At 45.3% G+C, this 27,746-nt stretch overlaps 1 protein-coding gene across 8 annotated transcripts in view; it reads left to right on the forward strand.

Moving 5' to 3' along the window:
• Positions 1 to 27,746, forward strand: part of LOC140385791 (focal adhesion kinase 1) — a 904,772-nt gene that overhangs the window by 623,404 nt on the left and 253,622 nt on the right. For 6 of the 8 annotated variants that reach the window (XM_072468319.1, XM_072468317.1, XM_072468318.1 and 3 more), the window contains one exon: positions 10,232 to 10,249. The exons of the other annotated variants lie outside the window; for them this stretch is intronic. In XM_072468319.1, coding sequence (XP_072324420.1) covers positions 10,232 to 10,249 — 18 coding nt within the window. The remainder of the gene's footprint in view (positions 1 to 10,231; positions 10,250 to 27,746) is intronic. 8 annotated transcript variants of the gene reach the window in all.

Below are 27,746 nucleotides of genomic sequence, written 5' to 3' on the forward strand. Positions count from 1 at the left end.
ATAAGATTCCCCCTCATTCTCATGTACTCCAGCGAATACCATCCTAACCAATTCAATCTCTCCTCATAGGTCAGTCCCGCCTTCCAAGGAATCGGTCTGGTTAATGTTGTCTGCGCTCCCTCTAGAGCAAGAATGTCCTTCCTCAGATAAGGAGACCAAAACTGCAGACACTATTCCAGGTGTGGCCTCACCAAGGCCCTGTATAATTGCAGCAAGACATCCCTGCTCCTGTACTCAAATCCTCTCGCTATGAAGTCAAACATACAAATTGCCACCTTTATCGCTGTACCTGCATGCTTACCTTCAGTGACTGGTGTACGAGGACACCCAGGTCTCATTGCACATTCCCCACACCTAATTTAATGCCATTGAGATTGTAGTCTGCCTTCTCGTTTTTGCTACCAAAGTGGATAACCTCGCATTTCTCCAAATTATGCTGCATCTACCATTCATTTGCCCACACACTCAATTTGTCCAAATCACACTGAAGGATCTCTGCATCCTCCTCACAGCTCACCCTCCCACCCAACATGGTGTTATCTGCAAATTTGGAGATATTACATTTTGTTCCCTCATCTAAATCATTAATATATATTGTGAATAGCTGGGGCCCTAGCACTGATCCCTGCGGTACCCCACTAGTCACTGCCTGCCCATTTGAAAAAAGGCCAGTTAATTCCTACTCTGTTTCCTGTCTGTCAACCAGTTTTCTATTTATCTCAACACAGTACCCCTAATTCCATGCGCTTTAATTTTACACACTATTCTCTTATGCGGGATATTGTCAAAAGCCTTCTGAAAATTTGAATATCCCATATCCACTGGCTCCCCCTCATCAACTCTACCAGTTACATCCTGGAAGAATCCCAGTAGATTTGTCAAGCATGATTTCCCCTTCATAAATCCATGCTGACCCTGTTTTATCATGCCACTATTTTCTATGTGCTCTGCTATAAATCTTTGATAATGGATTCTAGAGTACCGACGTCAGGCTTACTGATCTATTATGCCGGTTTCTCTCTACCTTCCTTTTTAAATAGTGGAGTTACATTAGCTACTCTCCAATCTGCAGGAACTGTTCCAGAGTCTATAGAACCCTGGAAGATGACCACCAATGCATCCACTATTTCTAGAGCCACTTCCTTAAGTATTCTGGGATGTAGATTATCAGGCCCTGGGGATTTATCAGCCTTCAATCCCATCGATTTCTCCAACACCATTTCTCTACTAATATTTATTTCCTTCAGTTCCTCCCTCTCACTAAACGCTGTATTCCCCAACATTTCTGGTATCTGATTTGTGTCTTCATTTGTGAAGACAAAACCAAAATATGTGTTTAGTTGTGCAGCCACCTCTTTCTCCCCTACTATACATTCCCCTGTTTCTGACTGTAAGGGACCTACATTTGCCTTCACCAATTTTTTTCTCATCGCTGTAGAAAATTTTACACTCAGTTTTTATGTTCCCTGCAAGCTTACTCTCATACTCTATTTTCCCTTTCTTCATCAATCCCTTGGTCCTTCTGCTCCCAATCCTCAAACTTGTTGTTTTTCTTCGCCAATTTGTACACTTCTTCCTTGGGTCAAATACTATCTCTATTTTCCCTTCTAAGCTCTCTTGCCCATTTTGCTTTTGTGCCAGACAGGAATAAACAATTGTTGAATTTACCCCATGCACTCCCCGAATGATTACCATTGCCTATCCACTGCTAGCCCTTTCAGTAATGTTCCCCAATCTATCAAAGTCAACTCACGCCTCATATCGTCATAGTTTGTTTTATTAAGATTCAGGACCCGAGTCTCAGAATCAACTACTTCACTCTTCATCTAGATTTAAAAATTCTGTGATATTACAATCACTCATCCTCAAGCGGTCTCGCACAACTGGATTTCCAATGATTCCGTTCTCATTAAACAGTACCCAGTCTAGGTTGGCCTGCTCTCTAGTTGGTACATCAATGTATTGGTCCAGAAAACCATTCCCTATTCATTCCAGGAATTCCACCTCTACGGTATTGTGGCTAATTTGATTTTCAAAACACTCATAATTACAGAAGTTCTTTTATCGCATGCATATCTACTTTCCTGTTTGATGTCATTCCAAACATCACCACTGCAGTTTAGGGGTCCATATATGATGCTCACTAATGTTTTTATCCCCCTTGGTGTTTCTCAGCTCTACCCATACAGATTCCATATTGTCAGAGCTAATATCCTTCCTCAGTATTGCATTAATTTTCTCTTTAACCAGTACTGCCACTCCACTGCCTTTTCCCTTTTGTCTGTCCTTCCTAAATACCGAATACCCCTGGATATACCCCTGCATGCTTCCCCCGATGCCGGTGTTTATGTAGTTACATTGTGTACCTTGTGTTGCCCTATTATGTATTTTCTTTTATTTCCTTTTCTTTTCATGTACTTAATGATCTGTTGAGCTGCTCGCAGAAAAATACTTTTCACTGTACCTCTGTACACGTGACAATAAACAAAATCCAAATCCAAATATCACTGGTCATCCTGCAGCCATGCCTCCGTAATCCTGATTAGTTTATCCGCGTTATTGCAAATGCTCCACATGTTAAGGCACAAAGCCTTTAAGCTTGCCTTTTGAACATTACTTATCTCGATCCAAATATTTTTCCATGTGGCCCTGTTTGAATCTGGCCCTTGGTTTCTCTGCGTATCGCTGTCTATCACTTTTCTTATTCTCCTTTCTATCTTTTGTTTTCGTCCTTGTTTCCTCCTCCTCTGACACCTCGCATACGTTCCCATCCCCCTGCCATATTAGTTTAAATCCTCCCCAACGACTCTAGCAAAAACACACCAGGACATCAGTCCTGATCCTGCCCAGGTGTAACCCATCCAGTTTGTACTGGTCTCACCTCCTCCAGAACTGTGCCCAATGCCCGATAATCTGAAACCCTCCCCATCACATTATCTCTTCAGCCACATATTAATCCGATATATTCTGCTATTACTACTCTGACTAGCACATGGCACTGGCAGTAATCCTGAGATCACTATCTTTGAGGTCCAATTTCACAACTTTCTTCCGCAATCCCTGGGCGGGATTCTCCTTTCTGGGGACTAAGTCCCCACGCCAACGGGAAAACCTGTGCGGACCACTCCGGCGTCAACAGCCCCCGAAAGTGCGGAATTCTCCTAGGTGGACGCCTAGGAGATTGGCGCCAGGGACTGCGCGAGTCAGCAAATGCGCCAAAGGGCCGGCGTGAACCGCCGGCGTGTTCTGCCGCATGCCCGGGGGTTCTCTTCTCCGCGCCGGCCATGGCGGAGCCCTACAGGGGCCGGCATGGAACGAAGGAGTGCCCCCATGACACAGGCCGGCCCGCAGATCGGTGGGCCCCCAATCGCGAGCCAGGCCACTGTGCCCCCCCCTAGGGGTCGGATCCCCTCGCCCCCCCCCGAGGACCGCCCCAGCCGACTTACCTGCCAGGTTTCGCCGTGTGGGACCATGTCTAATCCACGCCGGCGGGACTGGCCAGAAACGGATGGCCGCGCGGCCCATCGGGGCCCGGAGAATTGCTGGGGGGGGGCGCTGCTAATGGCCCCCGACCGGCATGGCGTGAACCCCGCCCGTAAACCGGCATCAGAGAATATGGCAGCCGGCGGCGGGGCGGGATTCGTGCCGCCCCCGGGGATTCTCTGACCCGGCGGGGGGTCGGAGAATCGCGCCTCATATATTCTGCTTTTTGGACCTCATCCCTTTTTTTCACCTATGTCGTTGGTACTGATATGTGCCATAACCACTGGCTGTTCACCCTTCCTCTTCATAATGTCCTGCATCTATCCTGAGACATCCTTGACCCTAACACCAGAGAGGCAACATACCATCCTGGAGTCTCGTTTGCAGCCACAAAAATGCCCATCTATTTTCCTTACAATTGAATCCTGTATAACTATTGCATTCCCACACTTTTTACTCCTCCCCTCTGCAGCAGAACCAACCGTGGTGCAGTCTTAAATGACTGGCCCCTTATTTGGAGACTGTGGTCCCTTAAATATAATTCTATTATATATTCAATTCCTCAGCCAAGGGAAACATCCTCCCTGCATCTCCCGTGCCAAGCCCATTTGAAAATGTTATTTGTTTCAATGAGATCGCTCCTCATTCTTCGAAATTCTAGAGAACATAAGACTGGTCTACTCAATCTGACCTCAAATAACAATCTCCTCAACTCAGAAAGCAGCTGAACAAACCTCCATTGCACATTGTCTAAGGCAAGCATGTCCCAACCGTGTGCAAGGAGACCAGAATTGTTCACCGTACTTAAGGTGTGTTCTCCTCAAGCCCTATCTATGTAAGTGCAGTAATACGTCTTTACTTTTAGCTCAAATCCCTTCGTAATAAAGACTAGCTAAAGACATTTGCTTTTATAATTGATGGCTCTACCTGCATGTTTAATTTAGTGATTTGTGTGCAAGGACACTCGGGTCCCTCTGAATACCAACATTACCCAATGTCCCACTATTGAGAACATTTTCCTTTTCAGTCACTTGGTGAGTTTGTGTACTGCATCTTGCAGATGGTACACTGCTGCTACTCCATTGGTGGTAGAGGGTTTAACCCTACGGGCCACTGGTCAGTGAAAAGGTGGAGGTGTTCCATCCCGGGCCCCTGTGCCGATCGGAGTGATCCATACCCCATAGTTTTGCTTCTCCGTTCCCACTTTCCCATTCCTTGTCCAACATGCCCCATTACGCTTCTTGCCGGGGCCTGCCAACCTGACCCTGGTGAGATTTAACTGGACTTGGGGACATCCATGGTTTATCTGCCTGTTGGATATCCTGTAATAGTGACAATGGCTATGATCCTGGTGTGGCTCAGAGCTGCTAGCCTCCAATTAGCTGGCACCGCTGAGGCAGGAATTCCTCCTGGAGATGGATAGAAGCCTTGCCTCATACTCATTAAAGGCTTGGGAAGAACACACTTTAAGTATGGTGAACAATTTGGTCTCCTTACACAAGTTTGGGACATGCTGGCCTTAGACAACGTGCAGTGGAGGTTCTCTCAGCTGCTTTCTGAGTTGAGATTGTTTTATGAGGACAGATGGAGCAGACTAGTCTTATGTTCTCTAGAATTTAGAAGAATGAGGAGCGATCTCATTGAAACAAATAACATTTACAAATTGGCTTGGCACGGGAGATGCAGGGAGGATGTATCCCTTGGCTGAGGAATTGAATATAAGGGACCAATAAATTAAAGAAGGGTGAGCCAGCCAAGTCGGAGGCTTACCCCTCCCAAAATGTCCACTGGGTGCTGGAAACCCATCCACGTCATATAATCCACTTAACAAAGAAACATAGGAAATAGGTGCAGGAGTAGGCCATTCGGCCCTTCGGACATGCACCACCATTCTGTATGATCATGGCTCATCATGAAAATTCACTATCTTCTTCACATTTTATTCCTTTTGCAGTGTTCTTGCCCACTCACTTAACTTGTCTATGTCTCTTTACAACTACTTTGTATCCTTCTCGCAGTTTGCTTCTTATCAAGCTTTATTTTGCCAGCCAGCTTGGATACTCTCATTGAAGCAATTCAATAGATTAGAAATAACTGAGGCCCCGGTACTGATCCTTACAGTACCCCATGTGTTACAGCCTGCTAGCCCCCAAATGACTTATTTATTCCTACTGTTTGTGAGTTCCTGTCCTAGGGAAAATTATGATTGCAGAGACTGGGAAGGAGGAGAAAAGGGCAATGAACATGAATGGACAGAGATAGGAAAGGATTAATATACATATTGTGTTTTCTTGAGAAAATCCACTTGAAACTGGAAAAGAGAAAGCAAAATTTCAAGCTGCTAAATGCAGAAATGGAAAATTGAAGAGAAAAAATGTTGGAATATATTTTTTTGAAGTGACTCTAAGGTAAGGAGTAAATAAATAGTCGAATGGTAGAGCAGAACTGAAGTATTGCTGAAGAAAGTGTCATGCTGTCAAAGCTTATCTTGCACTCATCAGGACAAATGCAAGAAAACCAAATTCCAAACGGAACAACCATATATTTATGCATGAGATTCAGCATCCCTTTTGCGTCTGTGCTGATGAATGCAGGATAAAGAGACACAAGACAGCATGCATTATTTCAGCATTAGTGAAGAAACAACTTTTTATACAGTTGTTCGCACCAATGGGTGACTGCTTAAAGGTAAAATATATCATTGTTGAAGTGAAAATGCACACCTCAAGCCAAAGGACATAGAAGTAATTATGTGCTTTTGTTGCTTAGTGCTTTTGAGGCAGCTCTTCATGGCGTTTGAAAACTTTAGCATTTCATAAAGGTTTACGGTTTCTGTGTTCATTAAATTTCCAACTTTAAACTATTTTGTATTTCATCATGATCTCCAATCTTTCCTTTATTCTTGTCAACACTGAAGGAATGAATCATTGGCAGCCCAGAGTTAAAAAATCCAGACGCTTTCTTCCCTTCATCCTCTGCTCTCATCATACGCCCAAGGGTACTGGATTGCTGTTTGACTTCATGCAAAATTTAGAGCATTGCCTTGATGAATTTAATTGTAGTCTTCAGTCTAACACCTCAGCTTTGTGGTTGAGTTTGCAATAGTCTTTAAACAGCACTTCTGTTTGTAGTGTTTATGCAAATTATCATTTGGCATATGGCCCGTATAACCTGTCTGATCAACCGGAGCTATTCATCCAATAAAATTGAATGCTCATCTTTGTATTTAAAGGTGATTTATATAAATGGACATAATTTTTCCTGGAACTGGATGGCCCAAACAGTTAGAATCATGGAACAGTTGGTGTGCAGAAAGAGGCCGTTCAGCCCATCATGTTATTACTTACTAAGATTTTACCTAATTTCCAAAAAACAAACTTTACTGTTGGCAGTTACTGACAAATAGTAAGGAGAAATCTTAAAATCGAAAACAAATACATCTTCTTGCAAGAGAGATGGCAAAGTAAATTATATGACCACTGTATTCAAGAATGTTAAGTCACCTTGAAGTAACGTGTGTTTTGTTGTTGATGGCCTGGTAGTACAACTTGCAATAATATCAACAATAACATAATATTCCAATAACAAATTCTGAAAATGCTCTGTGAGTCAAACAGCATCTGTGGAAATGGAAACAGAGGTTTCTTTTATAAATTTAGAGTACCCAATTCATTTTTCCAATTAAGGGGCAATTTAGTGTGGCCAATCCACCTACTCTGCACATCTTTGGATTGTGGGGGGGCAGAACCCACGCAGACACAGGGAGAATGTGCAAATTCCACAAGGATAGTGACCCAGAGCTGGGATCGAACCTGGGACCTCAGCGCGGCGAGGCTGCCGTGCTACCCACTGCCCCACCAGTCTGCCCATGGAAATTGGAGGGCAATGGCATGGAGATGAAATGTTAATTTTGTCCCTTCTCACCTTCCAAGGTCCCAAAAACCTAATTCAGAAGAAACAGCAATATATTTACAACCCTGCAAACAAGGAGATCTAACTCTGATTGAGTAACTACTTTGTGGAGCACCTCCAATCAGTGCAAGTGTAACCCGGAGCTTCCCATCAGCCACTATTTATTTTAATTTACCGTTCCACTCTAACCATGATCTCTCTCTATCCTCGGCCTCCTATACTGTTACAATGAAACTCAACATGAGCTAGAGGAACAGCAACGCCAGGAATGTTAAAGGCAGTATATAAATATAAGATGCCCCAAGGCCCTATGGTGCTACTGGGTCAGTTGAGCAAATGCTTGGTCAGAGGGGTAAGTGTTGACTGTCTTAAAGGAGGAAAGTGAGGTAGAGAGTGTAGGGTGGGTATTCCGGAACCTGCGACTTGGGCACAGCCACCAATGGTAGAGCGATTAAAATCAGGGATGCACAAGAGGCCCAAATAGAGGAGTGCAAATATCTTGGAATATTGTGAGGCAGGAGGAGATTACAGAGGCAGAGGGGCTGGACCATATCGGGATTTGGAAACAAGGATGAGAATTTTAAAATTACAATGTAGGTCAGCAAACACATGGTAATAGAGGAATGGAGCTTGGTGTGAGATCAGATATGGCCATAGAGGTTTGGTAACCTCAAGCTTATGGAAAATAGAATTTGGGAGACCAGCCGGAAATGTATTGGAATAGCCAAGTCTGGAGGTAATGAACGTTGGAATCAGGGTTTCAGCAGCATATGAGCTGATACAGGGTGAAGTTGGGATGATGTGCTTATGGTGAAAATAGGCAGTTTTTGTGATAGTATGAATATGGGGTCTGGAAAAACATCTCATCTAATGTGACACCAGGATTGCAAATAGACACATCTCACACTATTGACAGGGAGAAAGTTGGAGTTGGTTCAGCTTTCAGTACGTTAAAGTCCTCTAGACTCAATGTTGAGTTTAACAATTTCAGATCATAACTTCTGACCCATTTTCTATTTTTTTTTTACTTTTGTGTTTTTCAGATAGCAGCTGTTGATAATGATTCTGCTTGTCCAATTTACATTGTCTCTAGACCTATCTTTTGGTCCTTTACTTGATCTTTACCATCATCTTCTGCCTTTCACTGCCATCCCTTTTGCCATTTCATCATTCCTGCCTTCCACTGTATTTCCAACCTCCCTTTTATTCCCGTCTCCTTTGCCAGCCTCAGTACTTGCTTGAAGCCTGTTACATCACTAATTTTTTTCCAATTCTGATGAAGGGCATTGACCTGAAACATTAACTTGTTTTTCCCTCCTCCGATGCTGACAGACTTGCTGAGTATTTCCAGTATTTTTTGCTTTTATTTCCGATTTCTTGCATCTGCAGTATTTTGATTTAGTCTAACTTCCAAATATACTTACTATAATTTGCTTGCCAGCTAATACAATATCTGAAATTCACTCTGCTTTTTCAACTAGAAATTGCTCTACTCTCAGATTTATAATTGATATTTATTGAAGGGAATTTGAGAGTTTTATACCTCACACACATATATATATATATATATATATATACTTTACATATATATTCTTTATATATACTTTATATGTGATTTCTGATCTTTATTGAAAATATGAAATTAAAAATGTGTATTTAATGCCTCTTTCCATTTTAAGTTGAAAGTAGAGCAAGATGTCATAAAATGCTAACTGACTTATCACCATGTTTCTTTCTAACCTTTTTAACTGATGTACTGATACTTTGTAGTATTTTGGGAAATACTTATTCTTTTCAAGCCAAAGCATGCCCAAAGGAACTTTTCAATATTAAAATTATTCTACTGTACTTTAAAAAAATATTCTTTGGTGCTTAAGCTGATATGATGACTGGTACGCCCAATTTTTAAATAAGTAATCTACTGAGAGCATTCAAGGATGTCTGAATAATTTCTCCACCTCAAAATTAAGGACATTATAGACAAAATTTTAATGCACTTTGCAAAGTTACTCTGATGATTATTCCTGATTCAGCACTTGGCTTCCATCCAGCTCCTTCCCGGCCCCTCTCCAAAGCTGCTTACAATGCTGCTGTTGGGATGGTCACAGACTGCATAATAGAAACCCCAGGCACGTTGCTCAATTTGTTTTTCACTCTGCAAACATGGGCCCAGATCTTGCTAAGTTATCCTGCATCATATTATTTCCCTGAGGGATCTGGGCAACATGCTCATCACACTGCAATTGTTCAAACACCTAGGACTGACTCCAGCCCAAACTAATTGAATGGAAGTGTCCTCTTTCTGCTGGCTTCTGGGTCCCAAGTGAAGTGGTTTCCAGTTTTGTCAGCCTGATGAACGTGAAACCTTAGCACAAAAGTTGGTCAACTTTTTATTATTAGATACTCTGATACTTCAAGGTTCATCTTGCTTTTAAACAAATTGGGAGGAAAGGTAGTTATTTACTCTGTATCTAGGCAAGCTGTACTTGAAGAGGGAGGGAGTGGTTGATGTTGACAGATGCTGCCAAGTGTGGAAATTGGTTTAATTTTCAGTATTAATACCTTTAATGACTCATCCCAAAGTTAAGGATGAGAAAATGAAATATAATGAATTTATAAAGATTTGTTTTTAAACCAACCATTAATTCAGTTTTCATTTTCATTTGTTGTAGCAATCCCATGTAATTTAGATTTGCTTGCATTTTCTGCCCCTTTTGTTCGTGAAAGTTGATTCTTGTCTTGTCTTTGTTTCTTGCCTCTGATAATAATGCAATTTTTCCACTTTTTTCCCTTCCTTGTTTCTCTTTTCTTTCTCACTTGCTGCCTGGATTCACAGATGAAATTAGTGGGGACGGTAATGGTTATGCTTAAAATTACAAAAAAAATTTAACTTGCTAACAACAATAATTCATGTTTTAGAAGTTTTTGGTTTGAGTATAGTTATTAGGAAAATGGAGTCTGACTTTTGCATACGTTCCACACATCACTTCAGAAACTTCTTTTAAACTAAATAATTAGCATATTTACTGTTGGCATTTTCATTCTATGCACGTAAATCAACAACTACAAAATGTACTAACTGCTTTCTCAATGTAAATATTGCTACTAACAAGAACGGTATTGTTTGGATGTTCTTTACATTAGTCATGTCTTTTGCTGTCTGATTCCCCTCGCACCATATTTTGCATCAGGAAGATAATTTTCGTGCCAGCTTTCTGGCAGTGCTATTAACTGTTGGTGTGTGAGAGTGATCTAGGACAGTCATTTTGCTTTTCTGCTTCCTGGAAGGTGTCTGGTCTCGGTTCAATAGCATTTTATAATAATAATGTTGAAATCAGAACATCATTGAATGGGAAGCTCAGGTACATGGTCTCTCAAAATCAATTACTCCAACATTTTCTGCCATCAATGTAAAATTAGGCCTTCATCAAAATTAGCACTGGCTTTTGATTATTTCTGACATTGATAAATGAGATCTGACCGTTATGTATAATCATGGTCATTGCGGAATGGAGCAGACCCCTGGTATTTTATTTATTTTTGAATATTTACCAATGTACTGAACTGGGAGGAAGAATTAAATCTCCTCCAATTCTGATCAATTATTGAGCTATGCTAACCAATTTTCCTTGCCAATGAACAGCTATAAAAGTAAACCAATCTGAATTCGACCAGGTTCAAAGATTCCAATCTAAAATAATTTTTAGCTACTAATTGTAGCTGTATGTCTGACAGCTTCAAAGGTAAATGAATGCATCAAATTCTGCATCATAGTATTGAGTAATTCAAAGAAATTTGGGGGCAGATTGAGTGATTATTTTTGGCAGATTATGATTGCTTTTGAAATCAATGAAGTAAATGAGGCATTGGCTGCCATAGGGCGTTGAATTCTACTCTTACTATCAAACGAGCCCAAACTGGTCAGATGCAGGCTTCCTGACCAGTGTGTTTGGTGATTATTTCTCAAACACAGTTAAAAATCAGGGTGAGGTTCTTTTTTAATTTGTTGAGGGGATGTGGCTTTGCTGGGAAGACTAGCATTTATTGTCCCTCCCTAATTGCCCTTCTGAAGATGGTGGTGAACAACCTTCTTTAACTGCTACAGTCTATCTGGTGCAGGAACGGCCACAGTGCTGCTGAGAAGGACATTCTAGGATATTGATCCTGTAACAGTGAATAGAGTTATAGTTCCAAGTCTAGATCGTTTATAGCTTGGAGGGAAACTTGCAGCTAAAGATATTCCCATGCACCTGCTGCCCATGTCAGATTAGATGGCAGCAATTGTGGGTTTGGTGGGCAGCACGGTGGCACAGTGGGTTAGCCCTGCTGCCTCAAGGCGCCGAGTTCCCAGGTTCGATCCCGGCTCTGGGTCACTGTCCGTGTGGAGTTTGCACATTCTCCCCGTGTTTGCGTGGGTTTCGCCCCCACAACCCGAAAATGTGCAGGTTAGGTGGATTGGCCACGCTAAATTGTCCCTTAATTGCAAAAAATGAATTGAGTACTCTAAATTAAAAAATAAATTAAAAATTGTGGCTTTAGAAAGTGCTATTGAAAGAGCCTTGGTGAATTGCTACAGTGCATCTTCTATATGTGTATGCTGCTGCTACTGTGCGTCGATGGTGGAGAGAGTGAATGTTGAAGGTGGTGGATAGGGTACTGTTGAACTGTTTTGTTCCTCGTCCTGTCAAATTTCTTAAGTGTTGCTGCAGCTCAGTTGACCCAGGCAAGTGTGAATAGCCCATCACATTCTTGACTTGTTCCTTGTATATATTGTACAGGCTTTGGAGAGTCGGGGGTTAAGTTATATTCTACAGGGTTCATAGCTACTGATCTGCTCCTGTTGCCACAGTATATGGTTGGTCCAGTTCACTTTCTGGTCAGTAGTAATTCCAGGATGGTGATGACGAGGGATTCAGTGGTGGTAATGCCTTTGAATGTTAAGAGGTAAAGGTTAGATTCTCCCTTGTTGGAGATGGTCTTTGCCTGGCGCAGTTGTTACTTGCCACTTATCAGCCCAAACTTGAATGTTGACCAGGTCCTGTTGCATATTGGCACGGGTCTGAGGAGCTGTGAATGGTACTCAACATCCACTTCTTGACCTCATAATGGAAGGAAGGTCATTAATGAAGCAGCAAAAGATGATTGAGCTCAGACATTACCTGAGGAATTCCTGCAACAATGTCCGGGGACTGGGTTTTTTTCCAATTTCTATTGATTTCAATGTTGTCAGGTTTCCTTGTTGCCATACACAATCAAGTGCTGCCTTGGTATCAAGGTCAGTGGCTATCACCTATCTTCTTGAGCTGTTTTGTCCATGTTTGGATAAGGCTGTCATGAGGTCAGGAGCTCGGTGGCCTTGGTGGGAGGTTTGAGCAATCGAGAACCAGTTCCTCATCAACTATGAATATAGTACAAAATTGGTTCATGTTTGACATTAATTGGCATTCTCATTGCAGTCAAAAGATATTTAGCGAGGGAGATATGTTGTCAAAATAATGCATTTGGGAAATTGTTTTACTGAGGTTTACTTTTAGATCAACTTAAGTTTTACTTCACTTTGTTTTACCTAACATGCAAGTGTTGTTCCTCAATTTAGGTGCCCAAAAGTCACCAGAACATTTGAAAGAAACCCTATGGAATTATGTGACTGTTCTTTCACAATGTACAGATCCAGAACAAGCTATGCATGCATGAAAATAATATATTCCATATGTATCAAAGGCAAATTTTGGGGAATAATAAGCAATCTTAAGAATAAAATGGTCACAAAAACAGTTGGACTGCAGAGGTTTAAAATACACTCCAACAGCAAGACATAATGCAACAAATGCATAAGTCAGACCACTTTTCTATTTTGCTTGCACTCATTATATTGAAAGGAGGTTCTCAAACAGTGAAGTGCAACAGAAAGCAGGGTTGTGAGGTCTGGACATGTGAGGACCAGAATGCACAATTAACCTGAAGGATGCTGGTATCACTGGCATTGACATAATGGCTCCTTCAAATTAATCGAGTCCACATTCATGTTTCGGAGCTCTTCCCCTTATTTGGGTTCAATTTGATAGTTCCCGAGAATGGGCCAAGGTATCATGATGCACAATTAACCATTGAATATAAAGAAGGTAAAAGATCGACTTCATGCTGACTGCTCACTTTAATCATTTCAGCATCTAGCCAGTACTAACCACGCCGTATGGCTGAATGCAATAGCACAGGCTAGCTCGACCTAAAGCTAGCATGTCCCTCTTGAAGGGAAGTGCAATGTAGCAGAAGTATGTGCCGGTAGTCGGGCAGGAATGATGACTTCGGAAACATTGAAAAATTACACAAATATTGAGAGCAGATTCCAAGGTTTTTGGATGCTACACTTTCTGAGGGCGGTGGAAATGAGGATAGGTAGTTTGTATCTGCAGGGAACCTGGAGGCCTTCCAAACACCATTCAGAAGGCAGTGGGAGAAAGTAGTTGTAGAGGTTATTGGCAGGTGTCAAGTTTGGAGGATTTGGAAGCAGTTCCACAAGACAATCAATGGCATTGCATAAGTGGTTTGGGTCAGTAAATGCATCTTCCGATGTTGCACCCTACCAAATGCCCAATAGCCTCAAATGCAGCTCAATTCATCGCACCTCTCCATCACTCACTTACCACCACTGTCTATCAATCATGTCTCATATCTGACATCCATCTGCTTCACTGCTCCCACAACAGTTAGTACTGTTGGCGACAGCTGCATCTCAGGTTGCCACACAGTCGCAAGTCAACCAATGTAGCCACATAACCCAAACTGACTGCACCACACTTACTGAAGCACTTCTTTTTCTCTACACAACTGAGGCAGCAGGATCTAACACTGGGATGGTCATCCCTCCTTGCCTAAACTCCATGGAAGAAATGGCACTGGCCATTATTGGGGTGGTTATTGCTGATGCTGTCCACAAAGTGGTTAAAATCACCAAAGGTGATATTCTCATAAACTGATATCATCATGTCACCCTGAACTGAGGAAAACCTACAGCCTAGCACGCTCACTCGGCCTATGTAGTTAGCTTTCTTTGAATATGGAGCCTCAGTGGTCTTCCTTACACAACAGTGGGTCGGAAACTGTGAAATGGTGGAAGTATCCCCAGCTCCAGTCCAGAAAGGGTTAGTGTGTAAAATTTAAGTTCCACAGTCACCTTTCCACCCAATGGCAATTTGCTACTTGCCCTGCAAATTTCAGTGAGGATGTCCTTGTTGAAGTGCAGATGTCTTGCACATTAGTCTGGATTTTTCAGTGTTAATGATGCTGAAACTATCAGTGTTCACCATCATTACTCCGCTAAAACTGAGAGAAACTTTACGAGTCCAGAAACGTGAGGGATAACACAGATGTTGCTGGAATTGACTCTACGTTCCTTCAGAGTGTGCTCTGTTCAGGTTCACCAGTCTGCAATCCCAAGCAATCAGTAAATTAATGAAAACTTCCATTTTTGCATTGTTAGACTCATTGTAAAAATGCTTGAAAAAGTTGCACTTTATTAAATGTGTTGTAACTGGGTTTTTAACGGTATACTAACTTCATAAATACTGCTAAATACCCTCACTTGCTCTTAAAAACTAGCTTTCTTTTGTGAAATGCCTCATCAATCCATGAAATAATACGATATACACTCCAGGGGCGGGATTCTCCAATAATGGGGCTATGTCCCCCACGCCCGCAAAGAAACACGCTCAAAGCACTCTGGACTTACCTGGAGAAAGTCCAGGGTGATTCTCCGATTTTCAGGGGGCTAGCAGCTCCTTGCAGCTCCGGCTGCCGATATGGGGCCCTGCACTTCCGGTTGGGGGTCCACACATGCGCACGGCAGCAGCCTGTGTCGGCTGCCCCGTGTGACATGGCCGACCCACATCGCGGACCAGCACTGAAAACATAGGGCCCACCTCCCAGATCATGCACGCCCGCGGATCGGTGGCCTGGCCGTCCTGGAGGCCCCCCCCCCCGTGAATGATCTCCCCACCCCTCACCAGAGCGGCTGTGGACTGAGTCCGCAGCCACCACGCCGAGTGCCCGCCAGGTGGACCATGAGAGAACCATGCCGGCAGGAACTCCTCCAGCTGCACTCGGTGAATCGCCGCGGGGGCCTCTTTCAATGGCCCCCGACCGGCACCGCGTTGACAGCCCGATTGGCGGCGATTCTCCGGAGAATCACGGGAGCGGCGTCGGACCCCATCTTGCGTTTGACCCCCCCCCCCCCCCCCCCCCCCCGGTGCGCTGAGCGCGATTTCGGCTCGGAGAATCCCGCCCCATTTTTTCTTTCTTTCTTCTTTTGTTTTAGCTTCCATCTTAATCCAAATGGCATCATTTATTTTGCTTTCAGAAAATGTAAAAGTGTCCCAGTGTTTTTAACCTCCTACTTTGTTGCCTGAGAGAATACTTCAATGTGATTGGCTTTTTAAAATGCTTGCTGATATCATTGCCACTATCTGCTTAAAAATCCTTTGACTGGGTAGCAGATTTAAACTGCCTTCAGTAAAGCAGACGTACATGCCATAGAGAGTGCTAGATCATTCAGGGAAGTATTCCTTAAGGTCAGTAGAAAGCACAATTGCATCGCTGTTGACTGACATTTCTAGCCCATTGTTCCTGGCTGAGCTTCAAGTAGGAGAATTGCTCACTGAGTGGATATGACCTCCTTCTTTCCCTCCTCAGTCAGCAGGAAGATTTTCAGTAGCTGCTACACTAATCCCTGTAACAATAGAAATCACCAATTGAAATGAAAGCTAAACAAAAGCAGATAGTACTTAACCTCCAAGTAGTAAATTACGCCTTTTTTATAGTGCTGGTGGAGCTCCTAACTGCTGTTGAATCCATGTTCAGCTATATACAGTTAGGAGATGGGATTATCTGGAACGTTGAGCTACAAAATGGCACCGGTTGTGTCAAATTAATGTTGCACGCTGGTTGTCACATTCTGCTTGTATTGCATACTCGCTGCAGTGGTTACTGCACGCCTGCCAATGCCCCCACTAATATAGTGGCTGGTGTGATTTGTCCCAAAATGTTTTTTGTCAACTCTTTCGAAGCTCTAGGGACACTTAGAACTGCAACCCCCGCCAAACAATAGGCACAACTTCTGATCCACTTTGAAATTTGTCACCCACTTTGTTTTGTTCACACGAGTGTAACTGCTGAAGGTTCATGCAATGGTTTAGATGGTAAATTGTAGGTCAACCTTATTATAGGAGTAATATATCATTTTTTTAAATTATGTTATTACCTGCTTTGGAAAAACAGTAAAGAAAATAATTTGGTACCTACAGTGAATCATCATGACATATATATATCACCATATATCACCCAATACCTAGGCTAAGCATGCAGGCACAATGTTATAAATTGTCCTGCCCAATAGTCATTGATAATTCTTTATCATTTATTCTACTTGTTTGAACATTCAGCATTGATGTTCCAGAATGAAGCATGCAAGGAAGTTGAATTAGCATGCATTTTGAAAATTACATGACACTCCATCATCCTTTCCCAGAGGATCCTTTACTGTAAGATTACTAATTAGCTCAATCTGCACAATATTAGATTGAAAATAGTCTTTTATTTCATGGGTTCCTCAACATATTGTTCTAGAATATGAATGGAAAATGGGGGAGATACTCGGGTCTGGCAACTTGTGAAGAGACAGTAAAGGTTGTGGGCTTATGAACTGCTCCCACCAATGTTTTCTGATCTTTCTTATTTCTTAGTTCCATACTTACTGATGGTACATCCTGATTTTTCACACTAAGATTTTTTTAATGTCTTTATCTCATTTTTATTATCAGTTACTCCCCTTTTCCCTTCTGTCTTTCCTTTTGAAAGCTCCAAGTCCCCTGAAATATTTACTTCACAACATTTGTCTTCCAGCAACCACATCTCAAAAATGGCTACTAGATCAACCTATTCGCTTTTGTTTGTGCCATTATTTAATTTATCGTGGTGTGAATGCATTGTGAATTAAGATTTAGTGCCTTTAATTTTAACTTCTTATTATTTTTCCCTGATGTGACCTTAGTCGGAAGTTCTATTATTGCAGTTCCTTTTCCTTTCCTTACGCATCCTTTTTTATAGAATGTGGGCGTCGCTTGTTGGGCCAGCATTTATTGCCCATCCCTAGTTGCCCTTCAGGAGGTGGTGGTGAGCTCCATTCTTGAACCGCTGCAATCCTTGAGATGTAGATACACCCACTGTGCTGTTCAGGAGGGAGCTCCAGGATGTTGCTCCAGCGACAGTGAAGGCGCGGCGATATATTTCCAAGCCAAGGTGGTGAGTGACTTGGAGGGGAACCTCCAGGTGGTGGAGTTCTCAGGTATCTGCTGCTCTTGTCCTTCTAGATGGTAGTGGTCGTGGGTTTGGAAGGTGCTGTCTGAGGAACCTTGGTGAGTTACTGCAGTGCATCTTGTAGATGGTACACATGGCTACCACTGTCCATCAGTGGTGGAGGGTTTGAATGTTTGTGGAAGGAGGAGCAATCAAGCAGACTGCTTTGTCCTGGATGGTGTCGAGCTTCTTGAGTGTTGTTGGAGCTGCACTCATCCAGGCAAGTGGTGAGTATTTCACTACACTCCTGACTTGTGCCTTGTAGATGATGGACAGGCTTTCGGGGGTCAGGAGGTGAGTTACTCGTCGTAGGATTCCTAGACTTTGACCTGCCCTGGTAGTCACAGTATTAGTATGGCTAGTCCAGTTCAGTTTCTGTTCAATATTTACCCCCAGGATGTTGATTGTGGGGGAGTCAGTGATGGTAATACCATTGAATGTCAAGGGGCGGTGGTTAGATCCTCTCTTGTATGAGATGGTCATTGCCTGGCACTTGTGTGGCTTGAATGTAACTTGCCACCTGACAGCCCAGGCGTGGATATTGTCCAGGTCTTGCTGCGTTTGGACATGGACTGCTTCATTATCTGAGGAATCGCGAATGTTGCTGATCATTGTGCGGTCACCCGCAAACATCCCCGCTTCTGACCTTATGATGGAAGGGAGGTCATTGATGAAGCAGCTGAAGATGTTTGGGCCAAGGACACTACCTTGAGGAACTCTTGCAGTTATGTCCTGGAGTTGAGATGATTAACCTTCAACCACCACAATCATCTTCCTTGGACAGTAGATTGAATGGGCGGTAATTGGCTGGGTTGGATTTGTCCTGTTTCTTGTGTACAGGACACACCCTGTGTAATTTTTCACATTACCGGGTAGATGCTAGTGTTGTAGCTGTACGGGAGCAGCTTGGCTGGGTATGGCAAGTTCGGGTGCACAAGTCTTCAGTACTACTGCTGGGACATTGTCAGGCCCATAGCCTTTGCTTGATTTTCCCAAATTGCTAATGTGGTCTGCAGCCTTGACATTTCTCTTCAGACTGAAAGGTTTGCCCTTACCTGACCCTTCCCTCCCCTGATGAGTTTAAAATCCTTTCTAACTCACTAGTTACTCATTGTCAGAACATTGGTCCTAATTCAGCTTCAATGGAATACATTCCATGGGGTAGCGCTCTGTTTCCTTCATACTGGTGGAGCCTAGCATGGGACTGCACAAGAAAAGGCTGAGGCAAGCAAGGCAGGTCGCGAGCAGAAATACCGAGACACCATCCAGGCTTGGACTAATATGTGGCAATTAATATTTGTGATAATGCCTAACCATTAACTATCGATGGTCAGTAGCATTTTCAAATCGCCAACCATAAACATCAGCGGATTGCCATTGACCAGAAATTAATCAAGGCCAACCACATAAATATTGACTAGAGCAGTGTTTACTAACTACAGCATATACTGCAGCCTGTCAAGATTTGTGGAAGAAAAGAGTGGGTAGATGGATATCCTGCTCAGGAGGCAGAAACTGATGCCTCCTCAGTGGATGTTTTGGAGAATTCTTATGGAGACACAGAAGTACCTGCAAGATTATTCGACAGATTAAAGCATGTAAGGGGAACAGGAAAGTTAAGGAGAAGTGTTAGATTGGGGAAAGGATTGAAGGAGCAAAGCTTCAGCGAGGGGGGGGGGAAAGGTGACTTGTATGAATACAAGTTGTGGAATGCAACAACAATAGAAGATTTGAGAGAGATGAAGAAATCAAAAGAAGATACAAATAATGGACTCTGTTCGGAAGAGAGGCCAAATGTGTACACCAGTGAACATGGAAAATTCGGGTTGTATGGGCTTGGTAGAGGTTGGTGAAAGGGGAGGAATTTCTAGATCTATGGGTTTGTATATCTCTGCACAAGAGTGTTAACTTGAGTAGTGATTTATGATTTTTCATCCTGAAGCTTAAATGTACTCCTTTTATCTGCATAGTAATGGATCAATAAAGTACAGTGCAAAATATTAAAAAGGAGAGCAATAATAGTAAGTACATAAAAGGGAAGAGAGTCGCGAAAGTAAATGTTGGTCCCTTGGTAGATGAAACCGGAGTGTTAATAATGGGGAACACAAAAAAGGCAGAGATGTTAAATCAATATTTTGCCTCCGTTTTCAAGGTGGATGACACTGGTACCATCCCTGTAGGAACGGGAAATTCAGAGGTAATAAAATGGGTGGAACTTAGAACAATCAGCATCAGTAGGGAAATAGTACTCAACAAACCTTTGGGACTAGAGGCAGACAAGTCCCCAGGAGCTGATAACCAAGATGATCCTCGGATGTTAAAGGAAGCGGCAGTGGAGATAGTGGATCCATTGGTTGTAATATTCCTGGACATGGGAAAGGTTTCAGTGGATTGGAAAAATGCTAATGTAACATCCTTATTCAAAAAGGGAGGGAGTCAGAATGTAGGAAATTACAAACTAGTTAGTTAAGCACCTGTTGTTGGGAAATTGTTCAAATCCATTATTAAGGAATTAGTATCAGGACCGTGGTTAGCACTGCTACCTCACGATGCCGAAGACCCAGGTTCAATCCCGGCCCTGTGTCACTGTCCATGTCGAGTTTGCATATTCACCCCATGTCTGCGTGGTCCCATGTCTGCGTGGGTCACGCCCCCGCGACCCAAAGATGTGGAGGGTAGGTGGATTAACCACACTAAATTGCCTGATAATTGGAAAAAACTTATTTAAAGTATTATCAGGACATTTGGAAAGTCAAAACACAATCCATCAGAGTCAGCATGGTTTTATGAGGGGTAAATCTTGTTTGACTAATTTGCTAGAGCTCTTCAAAGATGTAACAACAAGCTAAGTATACAATGGGGATCCTGTAGATGTAGGGCGCTATTCTCCCCCCCACGCCAGGTGGGAGAATCGCCGGGGCGCCGCACGAATCGCGCCACGCCGCCCCGACCCCCGCACGCGATTCTCCCATCCCCCGGAAACCAGCGGCGCGTGATTCGCGCCAGGCCGCTCAGAGAACCGGCAAGCGCCGATTCTCCGGCCCGGATGGGCCGAGCGGCCGTTACGACCCGACAGGTTCCCGACGGCGCCGTCCACCCCTGGTCGCTGCCGGTGGGAACTCTGCGGGAAAGCTGGGGGGGCGGCCTGTGGGAGAGGGAGGGGGGCTCCTTCACCGGGGTGGCCTCTGATGGGTTCCGGCCCGTGATCGGGGCCCACCGATCGGCGGGCCGGCCTCTCCCCCCTGGGCCTACCTTCTTCCGCGCGCGGCCCCAGAACACCGCCGCCATGTTGGTGAGGGGCCGGCGTGCGTAAGACGTTCCCCGCGCATGCACAGGATGGCGCGGCCCAATTGCGCATGCGCAGGATTGGGCTGCCCCGACTGCGCATGCGCGGGTTGGCGCGGCGCCCATTTGGCGCCGCGTAAGGACGCTGGAGCGGCGTGAACCGCTCCAGCGCCGTGCTGGCCCCCTGTGGGGGCCAGAATAGGTCATGCCCGGGCCCTGTTCACGTCGTCATGAAATGCAACGGCGTTCACGACGGCGCAAACACTTGGTCTCCATATCGGAGAATCACCCCTGTAGTATATCTTGACTTCCAGAAGGTGTTTGATAAGGTGCCGCACAGACGGTTAATACTCAAGGTTTGATCACTCAAGGTTAGACTCACTGGCTGATGGACAGAAGACAGAGAGTTGAGATAAATGGGTCTTTTTCTGGGTGGCAAGATGTAACTAGTGGGGTGCCACAGGGTTCAACTATTGATCCCCAACTATTTACAATCTATATTAATGACTTGGATGCAGGGATAGAAGGTTCTATAGCCAAATTTGCGGATGACACTAAAGTAGGTGGGACACAAAGTTGCAATGAGGAAATAAGAACCTTACAAATGGATATTTGGTTGGTTGAGTGGGCAAAAATGTGGCAGATGGAGTTTAACGTGGATAAGTGTGAGGTCATGCATTTTGGTCAGAAAAATGGAAAGACAACTTTGATCTAAATGGGGAGAGACTTTGGGGTGCTCTGTTGCAGAGGGATCTGGGTTTCTCTGGGCATGAGTCGCAGAAAATTAGCATGCAGGTACAACAGGTAATAAAGAAAACAAATGGAATGTTGGCATTTATAGCTAAAGGAATAGAGTATAAAGGTAAGGGAAGTATTGTTGCAACTATACAAGGCATTGGTGAGACCGCACCTGGAGTATTGTGCACAGTTTTGGTCCCCTTATTTGAGGAAAGATGTAGTGGCCTTGGAGGCAGTTCAGAGGAGGTTCACTAGATAGATTCCAGAGATGAGGGAAGAGAAATTGAGCAGTTTAGGCCTATATTCTAGAATTTAGAATGAGGAGAGATCAAATTGAGGTATATAAGATGATAAACGGTATGGATAAAGTAGACGTGGAGTGGATGCTTCCTCTTGTTGGTCATTCTAGAACGAGAGGTCATTGTCTCAGGATAAGGGGTAGCAAATTTAAAACACAGATGAGGAGAAATTAACTACTCCTCCCGAAGGGTCGTGAATCTGTGGAATTCGCTACCCCAGAGTGCGGTGGATACTGGGACAGTGAGTAAATTTAAGGAGGTGTTCGACAGATTTTTAATTCGTAATGGGTTGAAAGGTTACAGAGAAGGGGTGGAATTGATGCCATGATGAGATCAGCCATGATTGTATTGAACAGTGGAGCTTGCTCGAGGCTTTTTTTCTCATTCGTTCATGGCATATGGGAGTCGCTGGCTGGGCCGGCATTTTTTCCCATAATTGCCTACCCTTGCTCCTTGTTCTTATGTTTTAAGAAAGATCTATTCTGGTTAATCCCACCTTCCAGCTCTTGGTCTGTAGCCCTATAGGTAACAGCACCTCGAGCACAATTCTGGTGTTCTTGATTAATATGGGGATTTCTTGATTAATAAGGGAATCAGGGGTTATGAGCAGAAGGGATGAGAAAAATATCAGCCATGATTGAATGGCAGAGCAGACTCTCGCTGAATGGCCTAATGGTGCATTAATACCTTATGGCCTATATTGGTAGTTCAAGTCTCGTAAATATTTCTATATTTAACTGCAGGAACGTTGTCACTGTGGAAACATTTTTTAAAAAATCATTTTTATTAAGGTTTTCATAAAATATCAATAACAAAATGAAAAAGGAACCCAACAGAGTTAAGTACAAAACACAGTCGAGAAAAGCAACCCTCCATAACCCCCCTCCCCCCTGTACATAAATAATAAATTAACATTAACACCCCGACTTAACACAACAGGTATATACACCCCCTCAGACCCCCCAGTGTAAATAACAAAAACAAAAATAAAGTAAACCCCCCCCCCCCACCCTCCGAGTTGCTGCTGCCATTGACCAATGTCTACCGTTCTGCCAGGAAGTCTAAGAACGGTTGCCACCGCCGAAAGAACCCTTGTACCGACCCTCTCAAGGCGAATTTCACTGTCTCCAATTTAATAAACCCCGCCATATCGTTGATCCAGGATTCTACGCTTGGGGGCCTCGCATCCTTCCACTGAAGAAGAATCCTTCGCCGGGCTACCAGGGACGCAAAGGCCAGAATTCCGGCCTGTTTCGCCTCCTGCACTCCCGGCTCCTCTGCCACCCCAAATAATGTGAGCCCCCAGCCCGGCTTGACCCTGGATCCTACCACCCTCGACACCATCCTCGCTACGTCCTTCCAAAATTCCTCCAGCGCTGGGCATGCCCAGAACATATGGGTGTGGTTTGCTGGGCTCCCTGAGCACCTAACACACCTGTCCTCACCCCCAAAAAACCGACTCATCCTTGTCCCGGTCATGTGTGCCCTGTGCAGCACCTTAAACTGTATGAGGCTGAGCCTCAGGGCATCTGCCCACGTCCCTTCCTCAATTTCCACTCCCAACTCCTCCTCCCACTTACCTTTTACCTCCACCACCGGGGCCTCCTCCTCCTCCTGCATCACCTGGTAAGTTTCTGAGATCTTCCCCACTCCCACCCACCCCACCAGAGAGCACCCTGTCCTGTACTGTGTGTGGCCGTAGCCGCGGGAATTCCGCCACCTGCCGTCTGGCAAACGCCCTTACCTGTAAGTACCTGAAGGTGTTCCCCGGGGGGGAGCCAGTACTTCTCCTCCAGCTCACCCAGGCTCGCGAACTTCCCGTCCACAAACAGGTCCCCCAACCTTCGTATCCCTGCCCTGTGCCACCCCGCAAACCCTCCACCTGTTCTTCCTGGGACGAACCGGTGGTTCCCCCGTAATGGGGTCCCCGCCGAGACCCCCACTTCCCCCCCTATTATATTGTTAATTAAACAGCCCAAACATTATGAGCTTAACCACATCCGCCTTCAGCCCCTTCAGGTGCGCGAACACACGGGCCCGCTTGACCGGCCCGTTCAGTCCCCTTACATTCCAGGCTATCAGCCGGATCAGGGGGCTACCCGCCCCCCTCCCCCACCGACTAGCCATAACCCCTCCTCGACCAGCCACGCGCCCGCACCCCACGCCCGGCCCGTTCCCCACAGCGGCATACCCCCGTCTCGACCCCCCCCCCCCCACTCGCTCCAGCTCCTCCTTAACCATAGCAACAGCAACTCGATTCTCCCCCCCCCCCGGCTAGGACCCATCCTAGCTGTTTTACTCCCCTCATTGCACTTCCGCAAGTCAGCTGACTCCTGCTGACCCCGGCCACTCCCGCCTCTCCTTCGACTCCTCCCATTGTGTGACACACCCTCCTTTCCCGTCCCCATCCATAGGCTCTCCCCCTTCCGTTCTAAGCACGGGAAACAACCCTCGCTTCCCCGCCCCGGCCCCGCTCCCTCCAGTCTTCAGCGCGGGAAAAAGCCCGTGCTTTCCACCTACCCGGCCCCGCCACCTCTGACGCAGCTCCTTTTACAGGCCCAGTCCCCTCACCCCCGACTCGGGCCTCCCCCTCCCCCGCGGGGCCCCCATCTCACCGCCGGCCATCCACACCTGTTCCATTTGCTTACCCAGCTCCAAGAGCCCCCCTGACCAACCCAACCAAAATAGTGCCCAACCCGCCCCAACCACCCTCACTGACCCGAAAGAGAAAAACACAGAGAAAAAGAAACCAAGAGCAAAGGACCCCCCTCAAAAAGTAACATATCAACCGCAGTCCCCAAACGCCCATCCCGACCCTCAATCTGTGTCCAACTTCGCGGCCTGAACAAAGGCCCACGTCTCCTCTGGAGACTCAAAATCATGGTGCCGGTCCTTGTAGGTAACCCACAGTCGCGCCGGTTGCAACATGCCAAACTTCACCCCCTTCCTGTGCAGCACCGCCTTTGCTCGATTGTACCCGGCCCTCCTCTTCGCCACCTCCGCACTCCAGTCCTGATATAACCGAACCTCCGCGTTCTCCCACCTGCTGCTCCTCTCCTTCTTGGCCCACCTGAGCACACACTTCCAATCAGCGAACCAATGAAACCGCACCAGCACCGCCCGCGGAGGCTCGTTAGCCTTGGGCCTCCTCGCCAGCACTCTATGGGCCCCTTCCAGCTCCAGGGGCCCCTGGAAGGTGTCCACTCCCATCAGCGAATTCAACATGGTGACCACATAGGCCCCCACGTCCGGCCCCTCCAGCCCCTCCGGGAGGCCCAGAATGCTCAGATTCTTCCGACCGATTCTCCATCTCCTCGAACCGCTCCTGCCATTTCTTGTGGAGCGCCTCGTGCACCTCCACCTTTACCGCCAGGCCTAAGATCTCGTCTTCGTTGTCAGAGATCCTTTGTCAGGCCTCGCCCTGGGCCGTCTGTGCCTCCAGCAGCTTATCAATAGAAGCCTTCATCGGCTCTCGCAGGTCCGCTTTAATCTCTCTGAAGCAGCGCTGGATACCCTCCTGTTGCTCCTGCGCCCACTGCATCCACGCTGCCTGGTCCGCTCCTGGTAAAAGCCATATACTATCGGGGAATTGTTGTCATCTCCTTCCCACACCGGGAAACGTCGAAAAAGTGCCGTTGGGGGCCCTGAAAAGAGCCCAAAAGTCAGTTTTTGCAGGAGCCGCCGAATGTGCGACTTAGCTCCGCATTGCTGCAACCGGAAGTCCTCCCTGTGGAAACATTTTTAAGATTACTGTAGCTAGGACAAACGGCTGAACAGATGGAATTATGCATCCTTTTAAAAATATTTTACTCACTTCACATGCAAGCTTAACACTGCCTTTATGTGTATCAATGATGCTCACAAAGGAGCATTAACTGCACAAATTACTGGAACCTTTTCAATCATTTTGCTTGTCGTCTGGTCCAAATTTCTGAATTTGTACATTATAAATTTACAGTATTTTAAAATAGACTGTCAAGCACAAGAGTATTTGGACTTTGTTCGGGCACAATATTTCTTTGGGCAGGATTTTTCAGATGCCGGGATTTCCTGCTCCGCCACCCTAAGGGTTGGCGGGTAATGCATCCCCATGCATCACAGCGACCAGTCCGTTTAAAACTACAATGACAGTTAATTAGCACGAGGTGAGACTTTTCCCTCACTCAGGTAGAGGTCCCGCCTCAGAGAGCTGTGGGCTAATCTGATTGGCCATCAGCTCTGCAGTCCCAGCAGCTGCCACAGCAACTATGTCCTGGGAGTAGGGTGGGGAGAGAGCACCCATGGTGGGGTGAGGGGTAGTGCAGCGTTTATTCACTACAGAAAGGAGGCCCTTGAGACGCACACTCCCCAACCAGTTTGTCCAACTAAAGCCTAAGCAGGGTGACCTGCTGGGTTTCCTACCTGTCCCACACGCAAGAGCTCCTCTCCCCAGCCTCAAACCTTGAAGCAGAGCAGGAAGAGGCTTTTTAAAAGTCTCAATTGCAGCAAGGGTGGACAGCCTGAGGTCTCTCATGCCCCCTGTAAAATTGCAGACAGGCCTGGGACAGTGGGAGGGCTAACTGTGGAGTTTTACAGCCCACCATGCAAACCCGCCAATGGGGGGGTGGTAGAATTCTGCCCTGTGAGTTATTTATGTAAGGAGAATAAAGGAAAGTATTTTTTCAAAATCACCCAGAATTATCAGAGTTAGTTACTTTATTTCCCACAGCTTCTAAGTTTAATATCATTTCGTTTCGCCTCATTCTTCCCTCATCCCAACCACCATTCTATATTCATCCATGCCTTTGCCTCAACCTCATAATTAGATTAGGGCTTTTTTCTCTCTTTTCGCCAGTCTGTCACGAAGCTTATCTCAATGGCACCTGCCTCTTTCCCCCTTAAGACTGTGTACCCTCCCCACAACAGTGCTGTTACCCTGCTCTCCACAAAACACCTTACTGCCAACCACCTTGTTCTCTTGAAACCACTTGAATGTTCTGTCACCATTCAGTATTTGCCTCTCCTAACACTCCATTTGTGATTCCTAACTCCCTCCAATTTGGTTTCTGCTCAGAACACCATGGTTGCCATCGTTGAAATTGCATATTGTCCTTGACCTCTCTGGACTGTTAAATGCAGTCTCCACCATCCACCCAATGTGGAATGTATATCTTGGTTCCATCCTGCTTCATAGAATCATAGAATTCCTACAGTGCAGAAGGAGGCCATTCAGCCCATAGGGTTTGCACCGACCCTCTGAAAGAGCAGTAGGCCCAATCCCCCACCCTATCCTCATAAGGCCACCTAAGGGCAATTTAGCATGGCCAATCTACCTAACCTGCACATCTTTGGACTGTGAGAAAATCGGAGCACCCGGAGGAAACCCACACAGACACGGGAAGAATGTGCAGACTCCACACAGTCACCCGAAGTCGGAATCGAACCCGGGTCTCTGGTGCTGTGAGAGAGCAGTGCTAACCACTGTGTCATCCCCGAACGCCTCCATGCCCTGGACGATTTCATCAGATATGTCCCCAGGCTTCAATTTTTCTTTTCCTTTTAACATGTTTTTGGCAACACCATTGATTATTATGGTGTCATTTGTGACATATATGCTGAACCAGATGGACTTCAATGTTCAAGAAGGCAGCTCACCATTACCTCCAGGACAATTAGGGATGGGCAACAAATGCTGACCTT

This window comes from Scyliorhinus torazame, chromosome 11 (genome assembly GCF_047496885.1).
Source record: "Scyliorhinus torazame isolate Kashiwa2021f chromosome 11, sScyTor2.1, whole genome shotgun sequence".
Lineage (NCBI taxonomy): Eukaryota > Metazoa > Chordata > Chondrichthyes > Carcharhiniformes > Scyliorhinidae > Scyliorhinus > Scyliorhinus torazame.